The sequence below is a fragment of the Abramis brama genome (genome assembly GCF_963993115.1).
Source record: "Abramis brama genome assembly, chromosome: 23".
In the NCBI taxonomy this organism is placed as follows: Eukaryota; Metazoa; Chordata; class Actinopteri; order Cypriniformes; family Leuciscidae; genus Abramis; species Abramis brama.
In genome coordinates this window covers 26849956-26875515 of record NC_139985.1, presented here as the reverse complement: position 1 = coordinate 26875515, position 25560 = coordinate 26849956, and the positions used below count along the sequence as shown (strand labels likewise).

The following is a 25560-nucleotide window of genomic DNA, read 5'->3' as shown; positions in this document are numbered from 1 at the left end:
GTATGCACAGAAGACTAGGGTTGAGTTTAGCTTAGCTTTTGTGGATAATTTAGAGGGAAACAATGACCAGTGCATCTTATCTTGTTTCTGAGTGGAAATTTAGTTCAAGTGTGCTGTGTTTAAGTGCCATTAGCAGATATTTTTTGTGATTTACGCCGCTACACCTGGTGTTTTTAAAACCTAGAAACGCCCCTGCTCATTACAATGGCCCTTAAAGAATGTTAAAAAATTGTAAATGGCCCTTGATAGGAAAAAGGTTCTCCACCCCTGCTCTAGAGTAACTTTTGGACAATGAAAGAACTAAATTATGCAACCGTCTGCAAGCACGCACACACACAAACACACACACTATAACTTTGAGGAACAAAAAATGTAGCTACATCAATGGTCTTAAAGCGCAAAATTAAATGAAATTAATAAGATTAAAAGTGAACACACTTATTTCAGATTCACCCGTGGTCTGCTACCTGTAAATGAGCTTCAATTTAACACTTCAGATGAAAACTGTTTTTTACAGTGTATTGCCCAGCACAGCATCTTTTGTCACCAAGGTATAGTTCTCCAGTTTTTACCACAACGAAGAAATGAAAACAAAAAAGCAGTTGATTCATACAAATATATCCAGATTGAGGCAATCAATTATAGTGAAATAACAACTTAAAAACACCATTGATAAAGTAATTAATGGCTACATGGAAACAAATGTTAAAATATACATATAAATATAAATATATCCCTGCTGTCCCTCCCACCAAAGAACACTATGAAGGTAAAAGAGCGATATATTAGGTGCAAAACTAACTTGTGCACCCAGGGCCGGCCCGAGGCATAGGCGGAATAGGCAAATGCTAGGGGCGCCACTCATCCATAGGGGCGCCAGAATGAGTGAACGAGTGAATTTTTTTTTTAATTTTTTTATTTTTATAATACTATTTAAAAAAAACATTAATTCGAAATACTACCAAATAAAGCAAAAAAAAGTCCGGCTCATCAATCTTCCCCCGACCCCCGCCCAGCGAGTGCTTGAAGTGCGTCAGAAACAGCGCGCGCGCGATCATTTGTTGGTAATTTGTTGTGTAGCGTGCGCGACGCCGCATCCAATGTAGACAGCATTGCTTTTGTTAACACACAGCTCGTAGAAACGGGCCTGGCAGCAGCTCGCGCCAGTTCTAGACACGGTGAAAGTTTCCTGATTGTGACGGATGGCCGAATTTACATGACACATTATAAATGAGCATATAGTCTGCGATAGATACAGTGCCAAAAAGAAGAGAAGAGGATAAAAGGGGATAAAGACAGAGGTAAAGTGATGTAGTGAATGAACAGTTTATCTAATTGCATATGAGTAAGATACTATAATTTCATGGCAGTTATTTTTACCTTAAACTTAATGTTAGCAGTTGTTCTGAGTTCTCCAGAGGCCCCAGACTGTGTGATTTTGTAACAATCATGTCAGTTTTAAGATTTTTTTATTATCACTTTTTTTTTTATTAATGTTTTACTCTACAGTTGTGCAGTTTTGGGGGGGATACAGAACAGGCCAAAAGTTTGGAAACATTGCTATTTTTAATGTTTTTGAAAGAAGTTTCTTCTGCTCATCAAGCCTGCATTTATTTGATCAAAAATACAGAAAAATAATAATATTGTGATATATTATTACAATTTAAAATAATTGGTTTTGATCCTTTATGATGTGCAGTAGATTTGAATTACTTTCTGGACAGGTTTAAGTATTGATGTGTAAATTAGAATTGTGAAGTCGTAGATAGCCGTCAGTCATGTGTTGAGAAAAAGTTATAGATTTGACAGCAACAAACACGTAGGCTAAGTAAATATCAGATTATCCAGAGAGCCCTTAACAGTTTTGTATTGTAAAAAGGGGGAGATTGTTATTCGACTGACGTTGACGAAGTATACACGACCTGACCTGACCAATTGATGACCTGGAGAATGTTCGTAGATGACAGTTGCTTAAGAGACCAAACAATAGGCCTGAAAAGCAAGAAACGCTGTGAGACTAGGGGAACGTTGCCTTAGAACAATTTGATAAGAAGATGAAATTGTGGCTTTAAGTAATATTTTTGCTTCAGAGGCAGAGAAAGATGTCTAAAGGAAATTTGGCTGAAGGACAACGTTTGGGTTAGCAAACTTTATCCAAACAAATGTTACCAAATAAATATGAACAAATATTGCAGTTTTCCTGTAGCTCAAACATTAGAGTTTGGCACCTGTAACGCCAAGGTCATGGGTTCGATTTCCGAGGGAAAGCAAGAACTGATAAGAAAGTAAATGTGTACCTTGAAATGTAAGTCGCTTTGGATAAAAGCGTCTGATAAATGTAAGAGAATCTTATTATGTTAAATTGATGCATGAGATGAGATCTCGTGCATCAAGAGGAGGATGATAACAGTTGCCAAATATGGTTTACTAAGGGGTTCACATTTGCTGAAAGCCATCGCACAGGTGGGAAGATAAATGTTGGAAGGACACTGGGTTTAAGCCCTGCAAGAAGCCATTCTTCCCCCTAACAAAATTGCTGTGTGCATTGTTTGTATTTTTTTTTTTTAAGTGTGCTAATAACAAGAATTGTTTCGACAGGAAATGCCAGGGCAGATGCGGCAGCACAGCAGACAAAAGAAAACTATGTGACAATAATCTCAACATTTGTTTTTCTTTACAGAAGATGCAGACTTTTGCGCACATGGCATGAGCAAAGACACACACACACATGAACAAATGGTCAGATAAGAGCCTTTCAACTCTTCGGGGGGGGGGGGGTCAGAAGGACAGGAAAGCCCAGAGGGTTAGAAGGACCATTTGTCTAAAACCAGCTGATCTTGTCATGCAGGAGTGAACGGGCAGGGCAGACTGTGCCCAGTGAAAACAATGGCTATGGATGAATTTGACTAGTTATCCTAGCCTGGGTTATTATTGTGGCAGAAAGGTGCCACACCTGCGCAGCGCCTAACTTAAAATTTTCATTTTGCAGGATGTCAGGATGGATTGAACCAAACAGAACTGATTCTGTATTGTCCGATGATGTGTTTTTGATATGAAATTATCCGATGATATGTTTCAGGTTGAAAATTCCACAGGTCACACCAAAAGGGACGACAAGACAAGCGGTCACTAACAAAATCACTTAAGGTCTGCTTTCACAGGTGACAGCAGACAGTAAACGACTCATTCCAGTGGGGGTGCGATCGTGATCTAAGGGAAAATCTTGTAAGGATTTGAAAATGATTGGAGAGTGTGAGACCTGGGTCCAAGCATCTCACCTTAAACTACAAAACCAACGTCAGCAACCCCACACACCTACGCAAAGAATAAAGTAGGGGATCAATGATATGTGCTAGAAACATATCTCTCCCTGCCAACGTTGGAAAATCCTCTCTACGGCATGCAAAATGTCATATTGGTGAAAACGGAACGTCCACGGGGCAACGAACACAGAAAAATGTTGACCAATTAATGGTTGAAGAAAAGTTTTGTGATTTTATTTGATTGAATCAAATTAGGGCTTAGTATTGATATACATCTAATAATTTGACTTGTGCAAAGAAAAATGTGTTTTCAGGTAGAAAATCTATTAACTGATGTGTAATAAGCTATGAAAGACAGTCCGTAATGGAAGTATTAGAGTTAATTTTGAACAACTACATTGGTTAGAAGGATGCAGGGTTTGAAATGAGGGATTTTTATTCTACTTTTAATCTTTGAATTTTAATGGTAAACATTTTTATTCAAATCAACCAGGGGTGTAAAATTGATATGGTTTTCCTACTATGACAATCTATACTATTTCTTGTTTATACTGGAGTGACTGAGGGTCCGATTTATCGGGAATGCGCTAACAGTGCTTATCCATTTAGCTCGGCTTCAGATAAAATGTTTACTTGCTTGCTGCTAAGTTTTTATTTTTCTTTTTCTTATTTCTTTCAAGGTTCAAGTAGAATGATCAGGTATACGAAAATCAGATATGAAAGGTAACTGTGATGTAAAGACTTGAAACAACTCTTATCATTTATGGGTTTGATGCAGAATTAGAAACAAGGGTGTTTTTAAGTTGTTATAATCAAACCTAATGTTAATGAAACCAAATCGTTTATCAGAGAATGATAAAGAGGAGGAATTGTTATAGAAAAAAAAATATGTTTCTTTTCTCTATAATTTATTTTTCAATGATTTAACAAATGAATGCCATACATTCATTTGTCTGTATTTTGAGTTTCTTTTATGATGTTAGTACAGCTGCAGGGTGTGTGTGACTTCAGAGGTGAGAGAATTCCCGTGCTGGAGAGGGGGGTCAAGGGGGGTCCCTTTTGTTCCTTGTGTTGTGGTGGGTGACAAGAGATAACACTATAAAAATGCTGGCCAACCTCTGCTCTGAGTCTCACTCTGCCTGCAGCTGGACTGTGGGTAGACTGGGAACATTTCTTGCAAGAAATAAATATCTTTTAAGGACAATTTGAATCCTGAACTCTCTTATGCTTGATGCTGTTTTGTTAGTTATTGTTTTGCTATAACATGTACAAGTTCTCAAATTCACAGCTACGTGCTCTTGAGTTTTGCTACTCTTTTACCTTCATAGAACACCATCCAGTCAAAAGTGTAATGTATATTTTCATTTTATATATCATATAATCTTAATCTTCTTGTGGGTTCGTCTCGGCTTTGTCAGTTTTTTCGGCTCTCACAAGTTGAAAAAAGTCCCGAACCTGGAGGGAAAATTACAACAACAACAAACAAAAGTTATTGATCAGCAGTTGTGAAAAAAACATCAGCTTGCGTGTTGCATTTGATCACACATTGCTGTGTGCCGACTTTAAATCTTTACTGTAGCTCATTTTCATTTAAAAAAAACATTTCAACAACAAATACAGATTATTTCAAGATTGCCAGAAGTATTTGTGCATTATTACCACTTCCAACTGCTGGATGGGGTCCTTAAACTTGGAGAATCTCTCTTGACAGGGACCGGCTGTGACCCTGTCGAACATTGTTTTGATCCAAGTCTTCAACTTGTAGTGGAGGAGCTTCTCTCGTGTATCTACACTTGCTTCCTTTTCCTGTAGAACACACAATTAGTCTGTAATCTTATGAGACAGAACTGTACAGAAGACAGTTTTTGTGTATGTAAATGTGTTTGTGTATTTACCAAAGTTTGTATTTCAGCACACAAGCGCCTTATGACTGCCTTTTGCTTTGAGATCGTAAGCTTTGACTCTTCAATTTCGGTCAACAAAAGTAATATTTCTCGTTTCTTTTCCTCCATCTCTTTCCTTTCTGCTTCCTGCTGTTCTTCTAGACTTTCCTGGGGGGGGGGGGGGGGGGGGGATTTATCTTTACTGTAGATACTTTAGGTATTAAAACAGGGATAATGTACAATTTCAAGAAATGCACCCGTTTTGTCTTCAAACATTAAACAAATTAACTCTATATCTATCTCGATGACCGATGATGATGATGGTTGAAAAAACACATTCAATACTATGATAGCTTTCTTACCCTCATCGACGCAATGACTTCTTGGCGTCTTTGATGCGTTATTTGTGGTCTCTGTCTAGCCATGTCTGCATCACGAAAACGTTGTTCAGCCTGAGAAGGACTGACAGATGTCTGCGGCCTGAGCTTGGGAAATGTGTTGCTGTTCATTCTCTGATGTAAAGCTCTAATGTGCAATTAAGTTGTACTTGTAAATAGATCTGGAAACAGACACAGATTAAAACGGATATAAAACTGCACACTGAACAAAAAGCGTACACTGAATAAATCAATCGAATCGTATACTTACCCGATTCAAAATTGCACACTGATCAAAAGCTGTAGACTGATGCAAAAATCGTATATCGACACTGAATCGCTAAAGCAACTAGTCAAGTAGGACGAGTTTAGCCTGCAGCTCTGTGACGTGTCGAATATAATGCATTTAGATGACGTCACACAGCAGCGCTTCAAAGAATAGGATTATTGTTTTGATTTAAAATTTGAAAAGAGAGAATGACCTGTGTTTTATATGGTCACCACAAGAAGTCCATGAGAGGAATGTAGATTAGATTACTTGTTGTAATAATGCCTATTAATATTTTGTGTCTACAAAAAAAATACAATTTATTTGTAAATGAATAATTGCCGGAACAAAAACAGAAATCAAAAGGTGCCGTGACCGAAATTTACCAACTTAAGCTTTCCCGGAACATGCAATGCTTTCACTAAACTGTATGTAAAAATGTTGGCTAGTAGAAGCTGAATTTGCCAGTTGATAACAGACAGACTACAGAGCGTCCGGTGAGAGACTTTTACCAGAGATGATCTGGTATACGGCGGGAATAACCCATTTATTATCACCACAACTCAGTACACTGAATAAATTCTGCTTTGCATGTGTGTGTGGTTTTCTACGGTGACGCATTGCTGCCACATACACATTATTTTTTTCCCCTCAATTATGTCGTAATAACGAGATCTTATGTCGTTTTAACGACATCTTTTCTCGTAATAACGAGATCTTATGTCGTTAAAACGACATATTTTCTCGTAATAACGAGATCTTATGTCGTTTTAACGACATCTTTTTCTCGTAATAACGAGATCCATATGTCGTTAAAACGACATCTTTTTCTCGTAATAATGAGATGCTATGTCGTTAAAACGACATATTTTTTGCCCTTATAAGGACATGTGTAGTCATGTACAAAATATGCTTTATCCACATAAAATTGACAGCCTATCGCGCCTTTATCACACTTTTACGTTCAAAAAGCTTAAGCGAATAGTAGCAGCCCCCAATCAGGCAAAATTAATCAATGAGGCCCTTTTTTTAAAATATATTTTATATAGGCCTATAAGTTTTTTTTTTTTTAATATGATATATTAGGCTATATAATAAGATTTATTTTGTTAATAGGCTATATCTTCATTACCTAGAGATATAATTAAACAAAAAGTAGTCAAAACACATCTAACAGAACATAGCCTAAGTTGTTTATTTTTTTACAACATTGTGTTCTTATTTTGTTTAATTAACGAAATGTCAATCTTCGTCTTTATAACAGAAGATACAATACAATACAAAAATCTTCAAGATGTATAACGGATTGTCACCTTATAAACAGTCCTTTGGAATGGAATAATAAACCCTTATAATAAAGAAAAAGCTTCAGTGATAAAGATCAAATGCTGTACACACAGAAAAGCAGATGAGCCCAGAATATGAACGCAATGCATTTAATTATACGTTAAGCGGTTTCCTTCCATAGAAACCCTTTATTATAAAGAAAATAAAGGTGGCTCTTAACGTGTCTTTCTATGGGAGGATGGGATTGCGGTGCAGCAAATCCTTTAAATGGTATTCAATGCAAAACAAAAATGAAAAATAGTAGGAGCCAATAAAATAAACAAATTATTGTGGCATTAATTAGCCCATAAACAATATTTATTTTAAAGCCTAAACGAATTTGTTTAAAGAAAAACACCAGCGCTGGGCGTTTATCTGTATAGGCTAAGTGTTTCAGCCGCCCTTTTCAAACTGGCGCAAGAAAATGCAATAGAATTTGATTTGTTAAACATGAAGAGGACTTATCAGTCTGGCATGGCCGCTCGCTCTAACGTAACCGAGTGTTTGTGCGGAGTGTGGAGCGCGCACTGCATGACATGGATGCGCCGGTGCCATCACTCGCATTTTCCTATCAACAGTGGAAACAACTTAAAATACTCCATCATTTCTGGTCATACAGAAAATAATAATACATCAGTCGCAACTACTTTTATTTGTGTAAACTCACAACAACAAGCAAACGTTGTGCTTTTGTAAAATAAAAGAAAACGAACAGGGCGCGCTTTCATGATCTGTGAATTGGAGCGCGTCTCAAAAATGAACTGAAAAACAGTGTATAGACAAGCCTCACAGACATGAGAAATATAACTAACTATATAAAGTTTATTAAAAAAATGTCCACCAACGAAAAAAATCCAATCGAAAGCAAATACGGTAGGCCTACCATCTGATTATGTAATCCTGTCCGTATGAAAGGCGCATCTAGGCTACATTACAGTGGAGATGTATGGAGATACGTTTGCAGGGTGCCTAACCGCACTGATTTAGAAAAGACTAGTTCATTAATAAACAATTAAAATGCTTCGTTATTTTTTTCAGACACATTTATTATATCATTAGCCTACTTTTGCCAGTGCTTTGCGGCAAGTTTTGCATGCGCTTGAGCGCGGAATACAGGCTATAGCCATATATGAACCCAGGATTTAATATAAACGTGTGATTAGTCCTAATTGCTTAAATGAATGACTACTAGTCTAGAAAATCCTTTAGTCTATGGCAACTCTAATCAATAGCCTACATTTAATATTTGACATTATTTAATTAGTAATTAGTATCCAGCTCTTTACATTAAATTAGTTTGAGTTAGCATAATTAGTTAATGAACTCATAAAATAATAAAATAAAGTTTAAATTAAGATAATACCGGTAACCATATATTTCTTTATTCCACCACCACACAAAGGACTGTTTATAAGGTGACAATCCGTTACATGTGAAGATTGTATGGCTGTATCTTGAAGATTTTTGTATTGTATTGTATCTTCTGTTATAAAGACGAAGATTGACATTTCGTTAATTAAACAAAATAAGAACACAATGTTGTAAAAAAATAAACAACTTAGGCTATGTTCTGTTAGATGTGTTTTGACTACTTTTTGTTTAATTATATCTCTAGGTAATGGAGATATAGCCTATTAACAAAAATAAATCTTAGGCTATATATAATATTATATAAAAAAAAACGTATAGGCCTATATAAAATATATTTTAAAAAAAGGGCCTCATTGATTAATTTTGCCTGATTGGGGGCTGCTACTATTTGCTTAAGCTTTTTGAACGTAGAAGTGTGATAAAGGCGCGATAGGCTGTCAATTTTATGTGGATAAAGGCATATTTTGTATATGACTACACATGTCCTTATAAGGGCAAAACAAGATGTCGTTTTAACGACATAAGATCTCGTTATTACGAGAAAAAGATGTCGTTAAAACGACATAAGATCTCGTTATTACGACATAATTGAGTGGAAAAAATAGTATGTATGTGGCAGCAATGCGTCACCGTAGTTTTCTATGAAATAAAGATATAAGAAAAAAATATATAAGTACAAATAACAATATCAAATAATACACTCTTAGAAAGAATGTGTCAAAAATGACACAACCTGTGTTAAATTTTAACACATTTGTGGGTGAGCTCCAAGACTATTAGTTTTGTGTTAATTTCAACTCATTCACTGTGTTAATGAGTTTAACACACTAAATGTGTCAGAAAGGTTAACATAAAGATGTGTAAAATATGTGTAAAAGATGTGTAAACGTGTAACATTAACACATTATGTGCTATCCTTGGCTACACACACTGTGTTAAGAAAGGTATAAAATCCTAAATCCTAAACAAAATAAGCATTTGACAAAATAAAGTCTGTGGTTGATTATCTTATTTATTATAATGACTGACATATCAACAATTAAATTCAATCCAGAATAGAACAATACAATTTAAAGCAGTCAAAAAGGAAATGTCCAACAGTTATTTTCTCAATCTCATTAGGTAACATGACACACTTCCCCACCTTCAAAATAATTTCACTTATTTCCAAAACATTTTTGGCTTGATGTACATTGGTGGCCAAGTCTAGAAAATATTAAGCATTTTAATGTTTTTGAAAGAAATCTCTTATGCTCACCAAATATTTTATTTGATACAAAAGTACAGTAAAAACAGTAATATTGTGAAATATTATTACAATGTAAAACAGCTGTTTTCTATTTGAATATATTTAAAAAATATTATTTTATTCATGTGATCAAAGCTGAATTTTCAGCATCATTACTCCAAGTTTTCAGTGTCACATGATCCTTCAGAAATCATTCTTATACGATGATTTGATGCTCAAGAAACAGTTTCATTATCATTATCCATGTCTGTACTCCTCCATCTTTTTCACAGCACTGAAGTAAAAGTGATCATAAAATCAGTCTTTAATAAGCCAATCTTTGGGAATAAGCATTTTGTTCACCTTTGGGAAAAATACATAAATGAACCTAAACCTAAATTAACTTATCCTGTTCAGAACTTAGTCTTGTTTAGCCAGACCTATCCCTAGACTCTATTGCAGCTTTTCTTGACCAAGGACCACCCAAGAGGACGTTTGACTGACATGTAACGCAACCAATCACAGTTCGTTTTGTTCTGCGTCATGTTTATGGGCGTGATAATATATGATGTTGATGTCCCTACAATAACAGACTGGCTGCATCTAATAAATTATTCATTCAAGAACGTTAAGCAAGTTTACGGCAACAATGGAGCCGCGAACTTCAAATACTTTTGAAAATCCAGTTGATCCTGGTAAGCGCTCATTGTCACAGTTGTAAGCACAATAGCATTCTTCTTCCACGAGGGGTTTTGGTGTCATGGCATTTGTTTCCAGGCGAACCGATAAAGAACACGACACTCACATCTCCCGAACATCCTGTAGAATTCAACCAATCAGATCGCGACTTTGAAACTCCTGAAGTGTTTCCAGAAAAGTGTGACATATGCATCAGTCCCCTGTTTCCTGGATGCAAACGTGTCCACCAACACAAATGTGCTCAGTTCTTCTTCAGAGAAGATCGCAGTTCCAACACTATATAAAAATATAATATGGAAAGAGAGAGAGGAGAAAATTACACAAGCATCAAATTGTTTTTAATCTCCATCATACAATAATTCAGAATATATATATTTGTAAGTAACACCCTTTTGTCAGCACCTTCAAACATTTCAGTTGAACTGTAAACTAAATTATGTCCGATTAAATTTTAATACTTACATTTCCTTAATTCTCTCCAAAAATGCTGAGATTCGTAGGCTTAACTGCAATCAGGGATTTAGGCTAGCCAATTTCAACTTGTTTGCAGTGAAGGGACAGCTGTTTGAGACAAATACACAGTAAGATACATGATGCAAGAAATCCCCATGTGATGATCTTTTTCTTTCCCTCAGTAGTTAACCTACCTGTGCGCTGATAGGCTATGCTTATTAGGCACCTTCCTGGTCAGGTCGGACTCCTTGGCCTAATAATAGATCAAAAGAATGCAAAAATAAAAACTTAAGTTGTTTAGAATGCTTGATTTGATATTAATTAATGATTTAGTGAGTTTTACTGCAATGCTTACCTGAATAAATTAAATCTGGTGAGACTGAACATGGTGGTCGGTGGAAAATGGTCCATCTTCTGATTGGTTCATTTGCTGTGTAATAAATATTAGACATAATGCAAAGGTCACTTATTTGATATAAAGTTAGCACATGTATTGTATGCTAACAGTTACCTAGCCTGCACATCACTGGCTCAAGAGCACTTATGACATATTGCTAATCATTTCAGCAAACTTTCAAATCCACTACTATGGCAGTTATTTTACCTTAAACTTAATGTTAGCAGTTGTTCTGAGTTCTCCAGAGGCCCCAGACTGTGTGATTTTGTAACAATCATGTCAGTTTTAAGACGCATTTTTTTATTATCACTTTTTTTTATTAATGTTTTACTCTACAGTTGTGCAGTTTTGGGGGGGATACAGAACAGGCCAAAAGTTTGGAAACATTGCTATTTTTAATGTTTTTGAAAGAAGTTTCTTCTGCTCATCAAGCCTGCATTTATTTGATCAAAAATACAGAAAAATAATAATATTGTGATATATTATTACAATTTAAAATAATTGGTTTTCAATTTATTAATTATCATTTATTTCTGTGATGCAAAGCTGAATTTTCAGCATCATTACTCCAGTCTTCAGTGTCACATGTGACATCCAGTCTATCACATGATCCTTTAGAAATCATTCTAATATTCTGATTTATTATGAGTGTTGGAAACAGTTCTGCTGCCTAATATATTTGATGAATAAAAGGTTAAAAAGAACTGCATTTATTAAAAAAAAAAAAAAAAAAAAATTCTAATTATATAAATCTTCTTTACGATCACTTTTTATCAATTTAACACATCCTTGCTGAATAAAAGTATTGATTTATTTAAAAAAAAAAAAGAGAAATTACTGACCCCAAATTACTGACCAGTAGTGTTGTTGTTACAAAAGATTTAATCAAATTAATAAAGAGTAGACGATTTTTAAAACACCCTTACAGATAACATTTTGTGTATTTTAAATCGAGTAGCACTAAGTTACAATCTAGGTGCGGTCACGTTTACCATTGCTTGGCGAAATTTTGCGTGTAAAATCCATTTATTAATAAAGGTCTCTTCATTATCTGGAATTTCGTGTGAAAGTGGAAAAAAATTATGCCGATTTTGAATCGGGGTTTCCACGCAAATTCGCAGCATTGATCAACATAAAGCTGCTTGGTTTAGCCGTGCTTCAGCTAACTTTAACGTTACACTATTGACAATAGTCGAGTTTTTTGCCCGCAAAATCTCGTCGTAACCTAGCTTTTAAACCAGTATTAAAATAACAGTTGCAGGAAATATTGTTTTTGTAAATGAACATGAGTAAAAAAATATATAATTCAAGTAGCTACAGCGAGCATACCTCAAGAACCTTGAGCATCACCGGCGTGATTCGGCGCGAATCATCTCCTCCCTGGTGTTTATATGCTCCCTGGTAAAGAGGTGGTTTTCACGAACAGTTTTGACGCGAGGGGTAGTCGATAACGAAGTGATAAGGTAGCCTATACATGTTTTATTTTCAACAATATAGTAAAAACTAAATAGTTGCTGTCGTTAACAGACTTTTACCTACTAACGTTACTGAACTGACTGGAACTGGATTATGTTCACTCAAAAGTCACCTTATTGGTTGGTTCAGTTCGACTAGCTAATTTAAATAACGGTCGCGTTATAAAAAATAAGGTCAGAAGGACAGGAAAGCCCAGAGGGTTAGAAGGACCATTTGTCTAAAACCAGCTGATCTTGTCATGCAGGAGTGAACGGGCAGGGCAGACTGTGCCCAGTGAAAACAATGGCTATGGATGAATTTGACTAGTTATCCTAGCCTGGGTTATTATTGTGGCAGAAAGGTGCCACACCTGCGCAGCGCCTAACTTAAAATTTTCATTTTGCAGGATGTCAGGATGGATTGAACCAAACAGGGCTGCGTTCTCCGATAATAACGTTGTCTCTTAGCGCGCTACGAAGACTCAAAAGGTACACCTTAACTACAGGTATACATTTCCTACGTGTGTTCTCCGAACTATACCTTAGGATGTTGCTTAAGGTAAACCTTCTTATGTTCGACCTTAGCAGGTGCTGTCCATGGTGGAGGTGCTGAATAGGTTGATATCGATGCCTCGATGATCGATTGTGCGCTCTTTCCTTCACAGCGGTATAGGTAAAGTATTGAGAAAACAATGTTCTTTATAAAGAAGCGTTTTAGAAATAGTACAAACTGCATTTATCGGGGCTCATTGAAATATGTACATGCAGAAATAAATATGAGTATGTGTTTATAATTTAGCAAGTGTGCAATCCCAAACCCTCACGGCCATAAGTGTGTTAATGTTCTCCACAACGTATGCTGATTATCCACCAGCCGTATCACATTATTGGCGTAAATCGCTCATTTGTGTAATTGGATGATTTCCTCAATAAAAGCGCAAACATGAGAGACATACCGACATTCACTATGTCGGGAAAAAAAGTCCTCAAAAAGAGATTGCCCAGCTTCACTGCTTCCGAAATGTCTATACTGCTGGATGAGGTGGAACACCACAAAGGTGTATTATTCGCTAGTTTCCGCACAACGGTCTCCAACAAAAAAAAAAAAAAGAACTCTGGGAAAGCATAGCCATGAAATTGGCAGCGTCTGGTTCCTGCCCATTGAGACAGTGGGACGTGATCCGTAAAAAATGGCACGATTTTGCCAGCGCTGCCAAAGCGAGAGGCGCAGCAGTCCGGAGAGACCGGGAAAGAACTGGTGGGGACCCAGCTCTGTGCCTGCACTCAGTCGCGATGAGGAAAGGGCCCTGGCAATCCTCGGAGAAGCGGCCTCACAGGGTATCTCAGAGGGGATTGATCTGAGAGCAGGTGTGGATACATTGCCGCAGAGCACTTCATCTTACCTCCTCGACCCAACACACCCTCTTCCCCTGCCAGCAGTGACAGCGCTTCTTCAGCACCGGCGTCACCACACCTGTCCGCACCTTCACTACCATTGACTGAGGTAGCCCAGCACCAGCAATCCGGCTCCAGAAGGCGTCCTTTAATCCGATGCGACTGCAGTGATGAGCTGGTGAAGCTAGAAAAAGAGAAGCTACAACTTCTGCGGGGAATCGAGCAAGGGCTACAACAAGAGGCAAACGACATCGCCCGAGCCACGCTGGAGGTGGAAAAGGCAAAGCTTCATATTATGGAAAAGCAGTATGCTTTGTCCGAGGCACAGTTTCAAAGGCCATCAATTTCCGTTCCAATAATACTCCCAGATCAAGGTAAGGTTTTATGATGTTTGGTAGAGTGTCGTGTTGTTTTTAATCTAACTATTCTTTTACGTTACAGGTGAACCATCGCCGACCCAGTAACAGGCTTATTCACATTTTTCTGTTTTCTGTGGTGTGCCTTTTCAAATTTACTTTCAAAAGTATTTTCAAATAAAACACGATTAAAAACAAAACTGTTGTCATCAATGTTGGGTTTGCAGATCATCTTTAAAGGAAATATCATTTTCCATCTCATGAAAGTGTGTAAGAAGTTTACATTACTTTTAATTGGGGTGTTTTTAGGCATGCAAAAAGCAACTTATGAGTGACACTTTTTCCCACGTATATAATATACCCGTATCCACATCATCAATTTTCACTACGAGGTTAATGCTGTGTATTATTTTTTTTTTTTAATATATGCATGCAAAGCCAATTGTAAGTACAAATAGCACACATGCTATAGTAGGTACACAGCGCAAGGAGATCGGGTAGCCTAGGTAATGTGACACCACCTTTTGAAGTACTAAAGTAAAAAAATAAGGTGATTGGGGTTTCAGCATTTAAGTGAAATGGCAACTTAAATTTATTAGAGAAACACACAAATAAAGGAGGAATCTGAGTGGTCGATTTAAACAAAGAAATTGCTTGAAAAAATATTAACCAAAAATAAAATTGAATCATTTGGTGCCTCGTTTGCACACCAGCAGTGTGTAGGGCATCTTGTAATTCAGGTGGGTTGTGGAAACCTGCTTCCTCTTCCTCCTCTTCTTCCACCTCTTCTGGCAAAGCTGCACCTCCAGTAACTGCAATGTTGTGTAGCATGGCTGTACCTACTACTACTGCACAACATCTTTGTGGCTTCAGACGCAACCCTCCAGCAGATTTATGAAGGCAACGGAAACGCATCTTCCAGCGCCCAATCGAGCGCTCCACCAACTTGCGGGTACGAGCATGTGCAGCGTTGTAACTGTGCTCAGACTGCGTGGTGGGGTTGGTGACTGGATTAAGAAGGTATGTTCTTAGGGGGTAGCCGCTGTCTCCTAAAAAAATGCTCTGCCCAAAAACTCTTCTTTCTGCGTCTTGACCCACCGCTGAATTGGCCCACACAAAGCTGTCTTGTGTGCTACCAGGCCACTTTGCCACTATGTCTGTAATCACTCCCCTGTGATCAACTACCACTTGGACATTGATAGCCGCGAAGCCCTTGCGACAAATGAAGGCCTGGTGGAGTGCTGATGGGTTGGAGATGGGAATAAGTGTCCCGTCCACAAGGCCAATTACTCGCGGGATACCCGCAATGGCATGGAAGCCTTGATGTGTCTCCATCACTTCGTGCATTGTGAAAGGCATACGTATGTAATCAGTGGCGTGGCGAAGCAGTACGTTTGTGACTGAGTGAACGCACAGCCACACTGAGGTCTTACTCAGCCCATATCCATCCCCAACAACCTCCAGAAAACTCCCCACGGCATAAAAACGAAGAGCCGCCAGCAGCTGAATTTCGGGGCTGAGGGGGTAGCTCCGTCGAGTTTGTCTTGACAAATCTGGGCCAACAAGATGCAAGAGCTGCAGAATTTGCTCCCGTGGCAGGCAATTTTTTTTTACAATGGTCTCTTCTGACATGGTAGTCAGTGGACTAAAGTGTTCTCTTATAAAGTAGTTGACATACACTAACTGGCTCCGCGGACGGCGCCGTCTTTGATTTAAAACAAGTACTCGCTGTCTCAAGAGATAACACTATAAAAGAGATATGACAAGAGATAACACTATAAAAATGCTGGCCAACCTCTGCTCTGAGTCTCACTCTGCCTGCAGCTGGACTGTGGGTAGACTGGGAACATTTCTTGCAAGAAATAAATATCTTTTAAGGACAATTTGAATCCTGAAGTCTCTTATGCTTGATGCTGTTTTGTTAGTTATTGTTTTGCTATAACATGTGCAAGTTCTCAAATTCACAGCTACGTGCTCTTGAGTTTTGCTACTCTTTTACCTTCATAGAACACCATCCAGTCAAAAGCGTAATGTATATTTTCATTTTATATATCATATAATCTTAATCTTCTTGTGGGTTCGTCTCGGCTTTGTCAGTATTTTCGGCTCTCACAAGTTGAAAAAAGTCCCGAACCTGGAGGGAAAATTACAACAACAACAAACAAAAGTTATTGATCAGCAGTTGTGAAAAAAACATCAGCTTGCGTGTTGCATTTTATCACACATTGCTGTGTGCTGACTTTAAATCTTTACTGTAGCTCATTTTCATTTAAAAAAAAACATTTCAACAACAAATACAGATTATTTCAAGATTGCCAGAAGTATTTGTGCATTATTACCACTTCCAACTGCTGGATGGGGTCCTTAAACTTGGAGAATCTCTCTTGACAGGGACCGGCTGTGACCCTGTCGAACATTGTTTTGATCCAAGTCTTCAACTTGTAGTAGAGGAGCTTCTCTCGTGTATCTACACTTGCTTCCTTTTCCTGTAGAACACACAATTAGTCTGTAATCTTATGAGACAGAACTGTACAGAAGACAGTTTTTGTGTATGTAAATGTGTTTGTGTATTTACCAATGTTTGTATTTCAGCACACAAGCGCCTTATGACTGCCTCTTGCTTTGAGATCGTAAGCTTTGACTCTTCAATTTCGGTCAACAAAAGTAATATTTCTCTTTTCTTTTCCTCCATCTCTTTCCTTTCTGCTTCCTGCTGTTCTTCTAGACTTTCCTGGGGGGGGGGGGAATAATGTACAATTTCAAGAAATGCACCCGTTTTGTCTTCAAACATTAAACAAATTAACTCTATATCTATCTCGATGACCGATGATGATGATGGTTGAAAAAGCACATTCAATACTATGAATACTTTCTTACCCTCATCGACGCAATGGCTTCTTGGCGTCTTTGATGCGTTATTTGTGGTCTCTGTCTAGCCATGTCTGCATCACGAAAACGTTGTGCAGCCTGAGAAGGACTGACAGATGTCTGCGGCCTGAGCTTGGGAAATGTGTTGCTGTTCATTCTCTGATGTAAAGATCATAAAGCTCTAAATGTGCAATTAAGTTGTACTTGTAAACAGATCTGGAAACAGACACAGATTAAAACGGATATAAAACTGCACACTGAACAAAAAGCGTACACTGAATAAATCAATCGAATCGTATACTTACCCGATTCAAAATTGCACACTGATCAAAAGCTGTAGACTGATGCAAAAATCGTATATCGACACTGAATCGCTAAAGCAACTAGTCAAGTAGGACGAGTTTAGCCTGCAGCTCTGTGACGTGTCGAATATAATGCATTTAGATGACGTCACACAGCAGCGCTTCAAAGAATAGGATTATTGTTTTGATTTAAAATTTGAAAAGAGAGAATGACCTGTGTTTTATATGGTCACCACAAGAAGTCCATGAGAGGAATGTAGATTAGATTACTTGTAATAATGCCTATTAATATTTTGTGTCTACAAAAAAAATACAATTTATTTGTAAATGAATAATTGCCGGAACAAAAACAGAAATCAAAAGGTGCCGTGACCGAAATTTACCAACTTAAGCTTTCCCGGAACATGCAATGCTTTCACTAAACTGTATGTAAAAATGTTGGCTAGTAGAAGCTGAATTTGCCAGTTGATAACAGACAGACTACAGAGCGTCCGGTGAGAGACTTTTACCAGAGATGATCTGGTATACGGCGGGAATAACCCATTTATTATCACCACAACTCAGTACACTGAATAAATTCTGCTTTGCATGTGTGTGTGGTTTTCTATGAAACAGGCCCGGATTGGGTAATCGGGAGAATCGGGAGAATTCCCGGTGGGCCGCTTCACTTTTGGGCCGGTCGAGGATTTTTTTTTTGTTTGTTTCACATTTCAATGTCACGTTAGTAACATTACACGTTCCGCCTTCTGACACTGCAGCGCGCAGCCTCTGCATGGGTTGTACCATGTGAGGGAGTTCTCCCCTCCCCTACTATAGAGTTGGTTGGGTCCATAGCCCGTCTTTTCCAAAACGTTTTAGGTAGGCTACCGCGGCCGCGGGCCCGTGGCATCGCCGGCGCCTACCGATAGCTGGGCCGGCCCTACCGTAACGGTACGCGTCAGGGAGGATGGATGGGAGGAAGAGGCCAGGAGGTATGGAAGCTTGTTTCCGCCACAGAATAAAACATTTTAAAAGATAATTGCGACTTTTTATCTCACAATTGCGAGTTTACATCTCGGAATACATCAGAATTGCGTGAAATAAAGTCTCAGTTGCGTGTTATAAAGTCAGAATTGCGAGATATAAAGTCAGAATTGCCTGAAATAAAGTTGCAATTGCGTGTTATAAAGTCAGCATTGCGAGATGGTCAGAATTGCGTGCTATTAAGTCGCAATTGCGTGTTATAAAGTCAGAATTGCGAGATATAAAGTCAGACTTGCCTGAAATAAAGTTGCAATTGCGTGTTATAAAGTCAGCATTGCGAGATGGTCAAAATTGTGAGATATAAAGTCGCAATTGCGTGTTATAAAGTCAGAATTGTGTGAATTAAAGTCGCAATTGCTTCTTATAGTCAGAAATTGCAAGATATAAAGTCAGAACTGCGTGAAATAAAGTTGCAATTGCTTCTTTTAAAGTCAGAAATTCAGAATTGCGAGATATAGTCAGAATTGTGTGATATAAAGTCGCAATTGCTTCTTATAAAGTCTAAGTGAATTATTATTTAACCTTTACATTATTTGTTGAACTATGGTATTAATACAAACTACACAATAGTAACAGCTGAACTGTTGCTTCATTTATCCAAATTGGAAAAAGTGCTAATTTGGAATTCCACCATGGAAAAAGTGGGCCGGTCTTGGGCCTGAACTCCAGGGCTGAAAAGTGGCCCCACTCCGGCCCTGCTATGAAATAAACATATAAGAAAACAAGTAATAAAAACTCGGTGAGTGTTTTAGCGCAATTTTCTGACCTCATGGGATCACAACACTAAGAGATAGTAAATCTTTTCCTGGATTTTTTTGTGCGTTCCCGAGATTAGACCTTCCTTAACATAATGCCGAAAACCCGAAGTCTCTAGGTGGTCTGGTTGAGGAGTAGATAGAAGTGCAAGATTGGTGCGCACAGACAGAACAGAAATCATGAGTTAACAATCGCAATTTTGTCCGGTGGAAAATTGCGCTAAAAATATATAAGTACTAATAACAATATCAAATAATACACTCTTAGAAAGAATGTGTCAAAAATGACACAACCTGTGTTAAATTTTAACACATTTGTGGGTGAGCTCCAGGACTATTAGTTTTGTGTTAATTTCAACTCATTCACTGTGTTAATGAGTTTAACACACTAAATGTGTCAGAAAGGTTAACATAAAGATGTGTAAAATATGTGTAAAAGATGTGTAAACATGTGTAACATTAACACATTATGTGCTATCCTTGGCTACACACACTGTGTTAAGAAAGGTATCTAAAATCCTAAATCCTAAACAAAATAAGCATTTGACAAAATAAAGTCTGTGGTTGATTATCTTATTTATTATAATGACTGACATATCAACAATTAAATTCAATCCAGAATAGAACAATACAATTTAAAGCAGTCAAAAAGGAAATGTCCAACTGTTATTTTCTCAATCTCATTAGGTAACATGACACACTTCCCCACCTTCAAAATAATTTCACTTATTTCCAAAACATTTTTGGCTTGATGTACATTGGTGGCCAAGTTTAGAAAATATTAAGCATTTTAATGTTTTGGAAAGAAATCTCTTATGCTCACCAAATATTTTATTTGATACAAAAGTACAGTAAAAACAGTAATATTGTGAAATATTATTACAATGTAAAACAGCTGTTTTCTATTTGAATATATTTAAAAAATATTATTTTATTCATGTGATCAAAGCTGAATTTTCAGCATCATTACTCCAAGTTTTCAGTGTCACATGATCCTTCAGAAATCATTCTTATAAGATGATTTGATGCTCAAGAAACAGTTTCATTATTATTATCAATGTCTGTACTCCTCCATCTTTTTCACAGCATTGAAGTAAAAGTGATCATAAAATCAGTCTTTAATAAGCCAATCTTTGGGAATAAGCATTTTGTTCACCTTTGGGAAAAATACATAAATGAACCTAAACCTAAATTAACTTATCCTGTTCAGAACTTAGTAGAGATGCACCGATTACAATTTTCTAGGCCGATTCCGATTTCCGATTTTTCATTGAGTTTGACCTGCCGATACCGATTTTTTAGCCGATTCCGATTTAATTTTTTTCTAACCACTTTACAGCACACACAAATATTTATTTTCGATCTTTTCTTTAACCCTTTCACGCGTAAGTTTAAAATATTCTAACTGACTCCCCCACCCCCAGAGTGAGTTTTTTCAAGGCGAACGTTCCCTTTAATGTTTCCGTGGCGACGCGTCACGCGATACACCGCAGCCACAATACTGTATGACAGATGTGTCGCTTTTATTTCGCTTTTCCTTTTTTATTCAAAATATTCACAAACTTGCTTAAGTTACCATGTCATCAACTAGCCTATCTGATATTCCGATTCTCAAATACGTGTAAGTGAGTGTGTTTGGTCGTTTAAAAACCTTTATAAATAATCTTGATCTATAACATGAGATGGGCGCCGCAATGTTGTCCTGTCAGTCGGATTTAACTTACAGCACGTGAATTCATCAGTTTCTCCCGAAATAAATGCAAGAAAGTGGCCGGTGAACTGAGAAGAATAGAGTAAACTTTATAGTTACTTCCACTATGTTTGTCTGATATGAATAACACATGTCTGCAAATTATGTTTGAATAGACTGTTATTGCTGCTTCCACAGACATCAGTGTGTATTTTACAAACTCCAAATGTATTGTTTTACTCCTACATATGTGTATTTAAATATCTGAAACCTAAAATAAACATTATGAGGTTGAAAACACTGCTTAGTTGTGATATATGACAGCGCTGAACGCGTCCGACTCTGGCTCAGCGCCAGCCAACGCGCGAAAGCACAGTTTGAATCTGGCAGTTATAAGACGTCATTGAACATTCTAAATGTGGCACCGTACTCTCAGGGGCACAGAAATAAAAATCCCATATATGAGACCAGGGCCGTTTCAAGATATTTGGGGGCCCTAGGCAAAAGAGTGAAGTGAGGTCCCAAGTCCTCCCTCAGGAAATTTTTTAAAATTCAGATGGGATTTCTTGTATTCTAGTGCATTTTAAGAGTCATGAATTATCAATTGGCACAGACAGAAATTTAAGCAAAGCACCTAATAAAGCAAAAAAACAAAAAAAACATTTGATGAATAGCCATACGTTTATTGTTATTCTCATAGCATATCATGAAAGTGAAGTGTGGAGGATTCGATATTTACTTTACAGGAAAAGAACTTCACTTCCCATAATGCCACAAACAGCAACGTCATACGCAAAACTACAGGTCCTTGCACACTGTGTCCGAAATTTTCGCATGCGTTTTTTCGTATTCATAAATATTCGTGATTCGGTGGCTCTAAATTGTCAAAACACCATTCAAAATGCTTGCTACGGACACGAAAAACGCAGACACTGCAAGCGTGATTGACATAACGTGAGGTCGTATTTATTTTTTAACGTGCGAAAATTTCAGATGCGAATTTCGGACTCAGTGTGCAAGGGCCTACCTGTTGCGTACGGTACAAAGTGTTGAGATGTGTTGATGGAGAAGAATAAAAGGACAAACGCGAAGGAAAGGGGCATTTTTCTCCAGATGGAATAGAAACACCACCAACGGAAATTGATAGCCTGCGTAAACCTAAAATGTAACCGGACTTGATGGATTATTTTGTTTGGACCTAACTGCATGGGAGTCATAGGACCAGCTCATTTTGTTTGGAATTGACAAAGTTTTTATTACTGTGACCGCGGGCAGACAGCCGTGACAACACTTCTCTAGCTTTTGCCTTTATATGTTCGCAGAGATGTGAAAATACGTCAGTTGTATTTGGAGATAATAATGGTTTACTTGCCACTGTCTCTTTGGCGTTTTTCCTCTTCTTCTTTCTTTCTCTGTCTTTTGGAAAATCCTGAAGGGTATGAGCGCTTCATGATGACATTTTTAAATTTAAATGCCCGCGTAGCGCGCTGAGTGTGGGAACGACAGTTTCTCCTCCACTGACAGCTAGTGGGGGAGCTGATGGGGGGTGCGCGACGGTGGATGTCACTAAAACATTACAGTGATTAGGGCACTCATAGTGTTTGTCGTTGTATAGGGGAATCCCTCTAGTTTGAGGGGCCCCTCTCACGGAGCAGTACTGGAAAGTGATAGCGCTGTCTCACTGTGGTGGTTTGTTTACAATGGTTGATACTGTTTGACGAGGGCAGATACACAACCTAAACGACCGTGCGGCCATCGGGGGCCCCCTTCAGCTGGGGGCCCTAGGCAGCTGCCTACCTTGCCTACCCCATTGCGACGGCTCTGTATGAGACCGTACCGCTCTAAAGGTTAATCATGCGGCGCCCGAGTGCATTTGACCGGCATAAAATCGGCATATGTCAGACTGACCGGCCGGTTGCCGGTCATGGCCGATCACGTGAAAATCGGCCAATTCCGGTCACCAGCCGATCAATCGGTGCATCTCTAGAACTTAGTCTTGTTTAGCCAGACCTATCCCTAGACTCTATTGCAGCTTTTCTTGACCAAGGACCACCCAAGAGGACGTTTGACTGACATGTAACGCAACCAATCACAGTTCGTTTTGTACTGCGTCATGTTTATGGGCGTGATAATATATGATGTCCCTACAATAACAGACTGGCTGCATCTAATAAATTATTCATTCAAGAACGTTAAGCAAGTTTACGGCAACAATGGAGCCGCGAACTTCAAATACTTTTGAAAATCCAGCGTTTAGTTGATCCTGGTAAGCGCTCATTGTCACAGTTGTAAGCACAATAGCATTCTTCTTCCACGAGGGGTTTTGGTGTCACGGCATTTGTTTCCAGGCGAACCTATAAAGAACACGACACTCACATCTCCCGAACATCCTGTAGAATTCAACCAATCAGATCGCGACTTTGAAACTCCTGAAGTGTTTCCAGAAAAGTGTGACATATGCATCAGTCCCCTGTTTCCTGGATGCAAACGTGTCCACCAACACAAATGTGCTCAGTTCTTCTTCAGAGAAGATCGCAGTTCCAACACTATATAAAAATATAATAGGGAGAGAGAGAGAGAGGAGAAAATTACACAAGAATCAAATTGTTTTTAATCTCCATCATACAATAATTCAGAATATATATATTTATAAGTAACACCCTTTTATCAGCACATTCAAACATTTCAGTTGAACTGTAAACTAAATTATGTCAGATTAAATTTTAATACTTACATTTCCTTAATTCTCTCCAAAAATGCTGAGATTCGTAGGCTTAACTGCAATCAGGGATTTAGGCTAGCCAATTTCAACTTGTTTGCAGTGAAGGGACAGCTGTTTGAGACAAATACACAGTAAGATACATGATGCAAGAAATCCCCATGTGATGATCTTTTTCTTTTAACCTACCTGTGCGCTGATAGGCTATGCTTATTAGGCACCTTCCTGGTCAGGTCGGACTCCTTGGCCTAATAATAGATCAAAAGAATGCAAAAATAAAAACTTAAGTTGTTTAGAATGCTTGATTTGATATGAATTAATGATTTAGTGAGTTTTACTGCAATGCTTACCTGAATAAATTAAATCTGGTGAGACTGAACATGGTGGTCGGTGGAAAATGGTCCATCTTCTGATTGGTTCATTTGCTGTGTAATAAATATTAGACATAATGCAAAGGTCACTTATTTGATATAAAGTTAGCACATGTATTGTATGCTAACAGTTACCTAGCCTGCACATCACTGGCTCAAGAGCACTTATGACATATTGCTAATCATTTCAGCAAACTTTCAAATCCACTACTACCAGGGCCGGCCCGAGGCATAGGCGGAATAGGCAAATGCTAGGGGCGCCACTCATCCATAGGGGCGCCAGAATGAGTGAACGAGTGAATTTTTTTTTTTTAATAATACTATTTAAAAAAACATTAATTCGAAATACTACCAAATAAAGCAAAAAAAAGTCCGGCTCATCAATCTTCCCCCGACCCCCGCCCAGCGAGTGCTTGAAGTGCGTCAGAAACATAGCGCGCGCGCGATCATTTGTTGGTAATTTGTTGTGTAGCGTGCGCGACGCCGCATCCAATGTAGACAGCATTGCTTTTGTTAACACACAGCTCGTAGAAACGGGCCTGGCAGCAGCTCGCGCCAGTTCTAGACACGGTGAAAGTTTCCTGATTGTGACGGATGGCCGAATTTACATGACACATTATAAATGAGCATATAGTCTGCGATAGATACAGTGCCAAAAAGAAGAGAAGAGGATAAAAGGGGATAAAGACAGAGGTAAAGTGATGTAGTGAATTAACAGTTTATCTAATTGCATATGAGTAAGATACTATAATTTCATGGCAGTTATTTTTGCCTTAAACTTAATGTTAGCAGTTGTTCTGAGTTCTCCAGAGGCCCCAGACTGTGTGATTTTGTAACAATCATGTCAGTTTTAAGACGCATTTTTTTATTATCACTTTTTTTTATTAATGTTTTACTCTACAGTTGTGCAGTTTTGGGGGGGATACAGAACAGGCCAAAAGTTTGGAAACATTGCTATTTTTAATGTTTTTGAAAGAAGTTTCTTCTGCTCATCAAGCCTGCATTTATTTGATCAAAAATACAGAAAAATAATAATATTGTGATATATTATTACAATTTAAAATAATTGGTTTTCAATTTATTAATTATCATTTATTTCTGTGATGCAAAGCTGAATTTTCAGCATCATTACTCCAGTCTTCAGTGTCACATGTGACATCCAGTCTATCACATGATCCTTTAGAAATCATTCTAATATTCTGATTTATTATGAGTGTTGGAAACAGTTCTGCTGCCTAATATATTTGATGAATAAAAGGTTAAAAAGAACTGCATTTATTCAAAAAAAATATATATATATTTTCTAATTATATAAATCTTCTTTACGATCACTTTTTATCAATTTAACACATCCTTGCTGAA

General features: G+C 37.9%; 3 protein-coding genes and 2 long non-coding RNA genes across 5 annotated transcripts; all 5 read right to left on the bottom strand.

Annotated features, from left to right (window-relative positions):
• Positions 1-3434: 3434 nt before the first annotated feature.
• Positions 3435-5694, bottom strand: LOC311074658 (uncharacterized protein). Its single transcript, XM_084101396.1, has 4 exons — positions 5509-5694; positions 5159-5314; positions 4923-5069; positions 3435-4718 (listed from the first exon to the last, which is right to left on the bottom strand). Exons 1-4 carry the CDS (start codon positions 5653-5655, stop codon positions 4647-4649), a joined length of 522 nt encoding a protein of 173 aa, XP_083957522.1. The 5' UTR covers positions 5656-5694; the 3' UTR covers positions 3435-4646.
• Positions 5695-10484: 4790 nt separating this feature from the next.
• Positions 10485-11467, bottom strand: LOC311073943. Its single transcript, XR_014604233.1, has 4 exons — positions 11224-11467; positions 11063-11121; positions 10878-10976; positions 10485-10691 (listed from the first exon to the last, which is right to left on the bottom strand). It is a non-coding gene; the product is annotated as an uncharacterized lncRNA (long non-coding RNA).
• A 3565-nt stretch (positions 11468-15032) lies between these two features.
• Positions 15033-16102, bottom strand: LOC311074956 (putative nuclease HARBI1; the record flags this gene model as incomplete). The annotated part of the gene is made up of 2 exons (XM_084102002.1): positions 15033-15055; positions 15181-16102. 2 exons carry the CDS (start codon positions 16100-16102, stop codon positions 15033-15035), a joined length of 945 nt encoding a protein of 314 aa, XP_083958128.1.
• A 422-nt stretch (positions 16103-16524) lies between these two features.
• LOC311073942 (uncharacterized protein) lies at positions 16525-17818 on the bottom strand. The gene is made up of 4 exons (XM_084100057.1): positions 17348-17818; positions 17046-17201; positions 16810-16956; positions 16525-16604 (listed from the first exon to the last, which is right to left on the bottom strand). Exons 1-4 carry the CDS (start codon positions 17492-17494, stop codon positions 16533-16535), a joined length of 522 nt encoding a protein of 173 aa, XP_083956183.1. The 5' UTR covers positions 17495-17818; the 3' UTR covers positions 16525-16532.
• Positions 17819-19977: 2159 nt separating this feature from the next.
• Positions 19978-25560, bottom strand: LOC311074063. The gene is made up of 4 exons (XR_014604242.1): positions 24178-25560; positions 24017-24075; positions 23843-23941; positions 19978-23654 (listed from the first exon to the last, which is right to left on the bottom strand). It is a non-coding gene; the product is annotated as an uncharacterized lncRNA (long non-coding RNA).

Coding starts and splice junctions, on each gene's coding strand:
- LOC311074658 (XM_084101396.1), bottom strand. CDS start 5,655: ATGAACAGCAACACATTTCCCAAGCTCAGGCCGCAGACATCTGTCAGT. Junction 5,315..5,508: donor AAGTCATTGCGTCGATGAGG/GTAAGAAAGCTA, acceptor CCCCCCCCCCAG/GAAAGTCTAGAAGAACAGCA. Junction 5,070..5,158: donor GTGCTGAAATACAAACTTTG/GTAAATACACAA, acceptor TGTGTTCTACAG/GAAAAGGAAGCAAGTGTAGA.
- LOC311073942 (XM_084100057.1), bottom strand. CDS start 17,494: ATGAACAGCAACACATTTCCCAAGCTCAGGCCGCAGACATCTGTCAGT. Junction 17,202..17,347: donor AAGCCATTGCGTCGATGAGG/GTAAGAAAGTAT, acceptor CCCCCCCCCCAG/GAAAGTCTAGAAGAACAGCA. Junction 16,605..16,809: donor CCATCCAGCAGTTGGAAGTG/GTAATAATGCAC, acceptor TTTTCCCTCCAG/GTTCGGGACTTTTTTCAACT.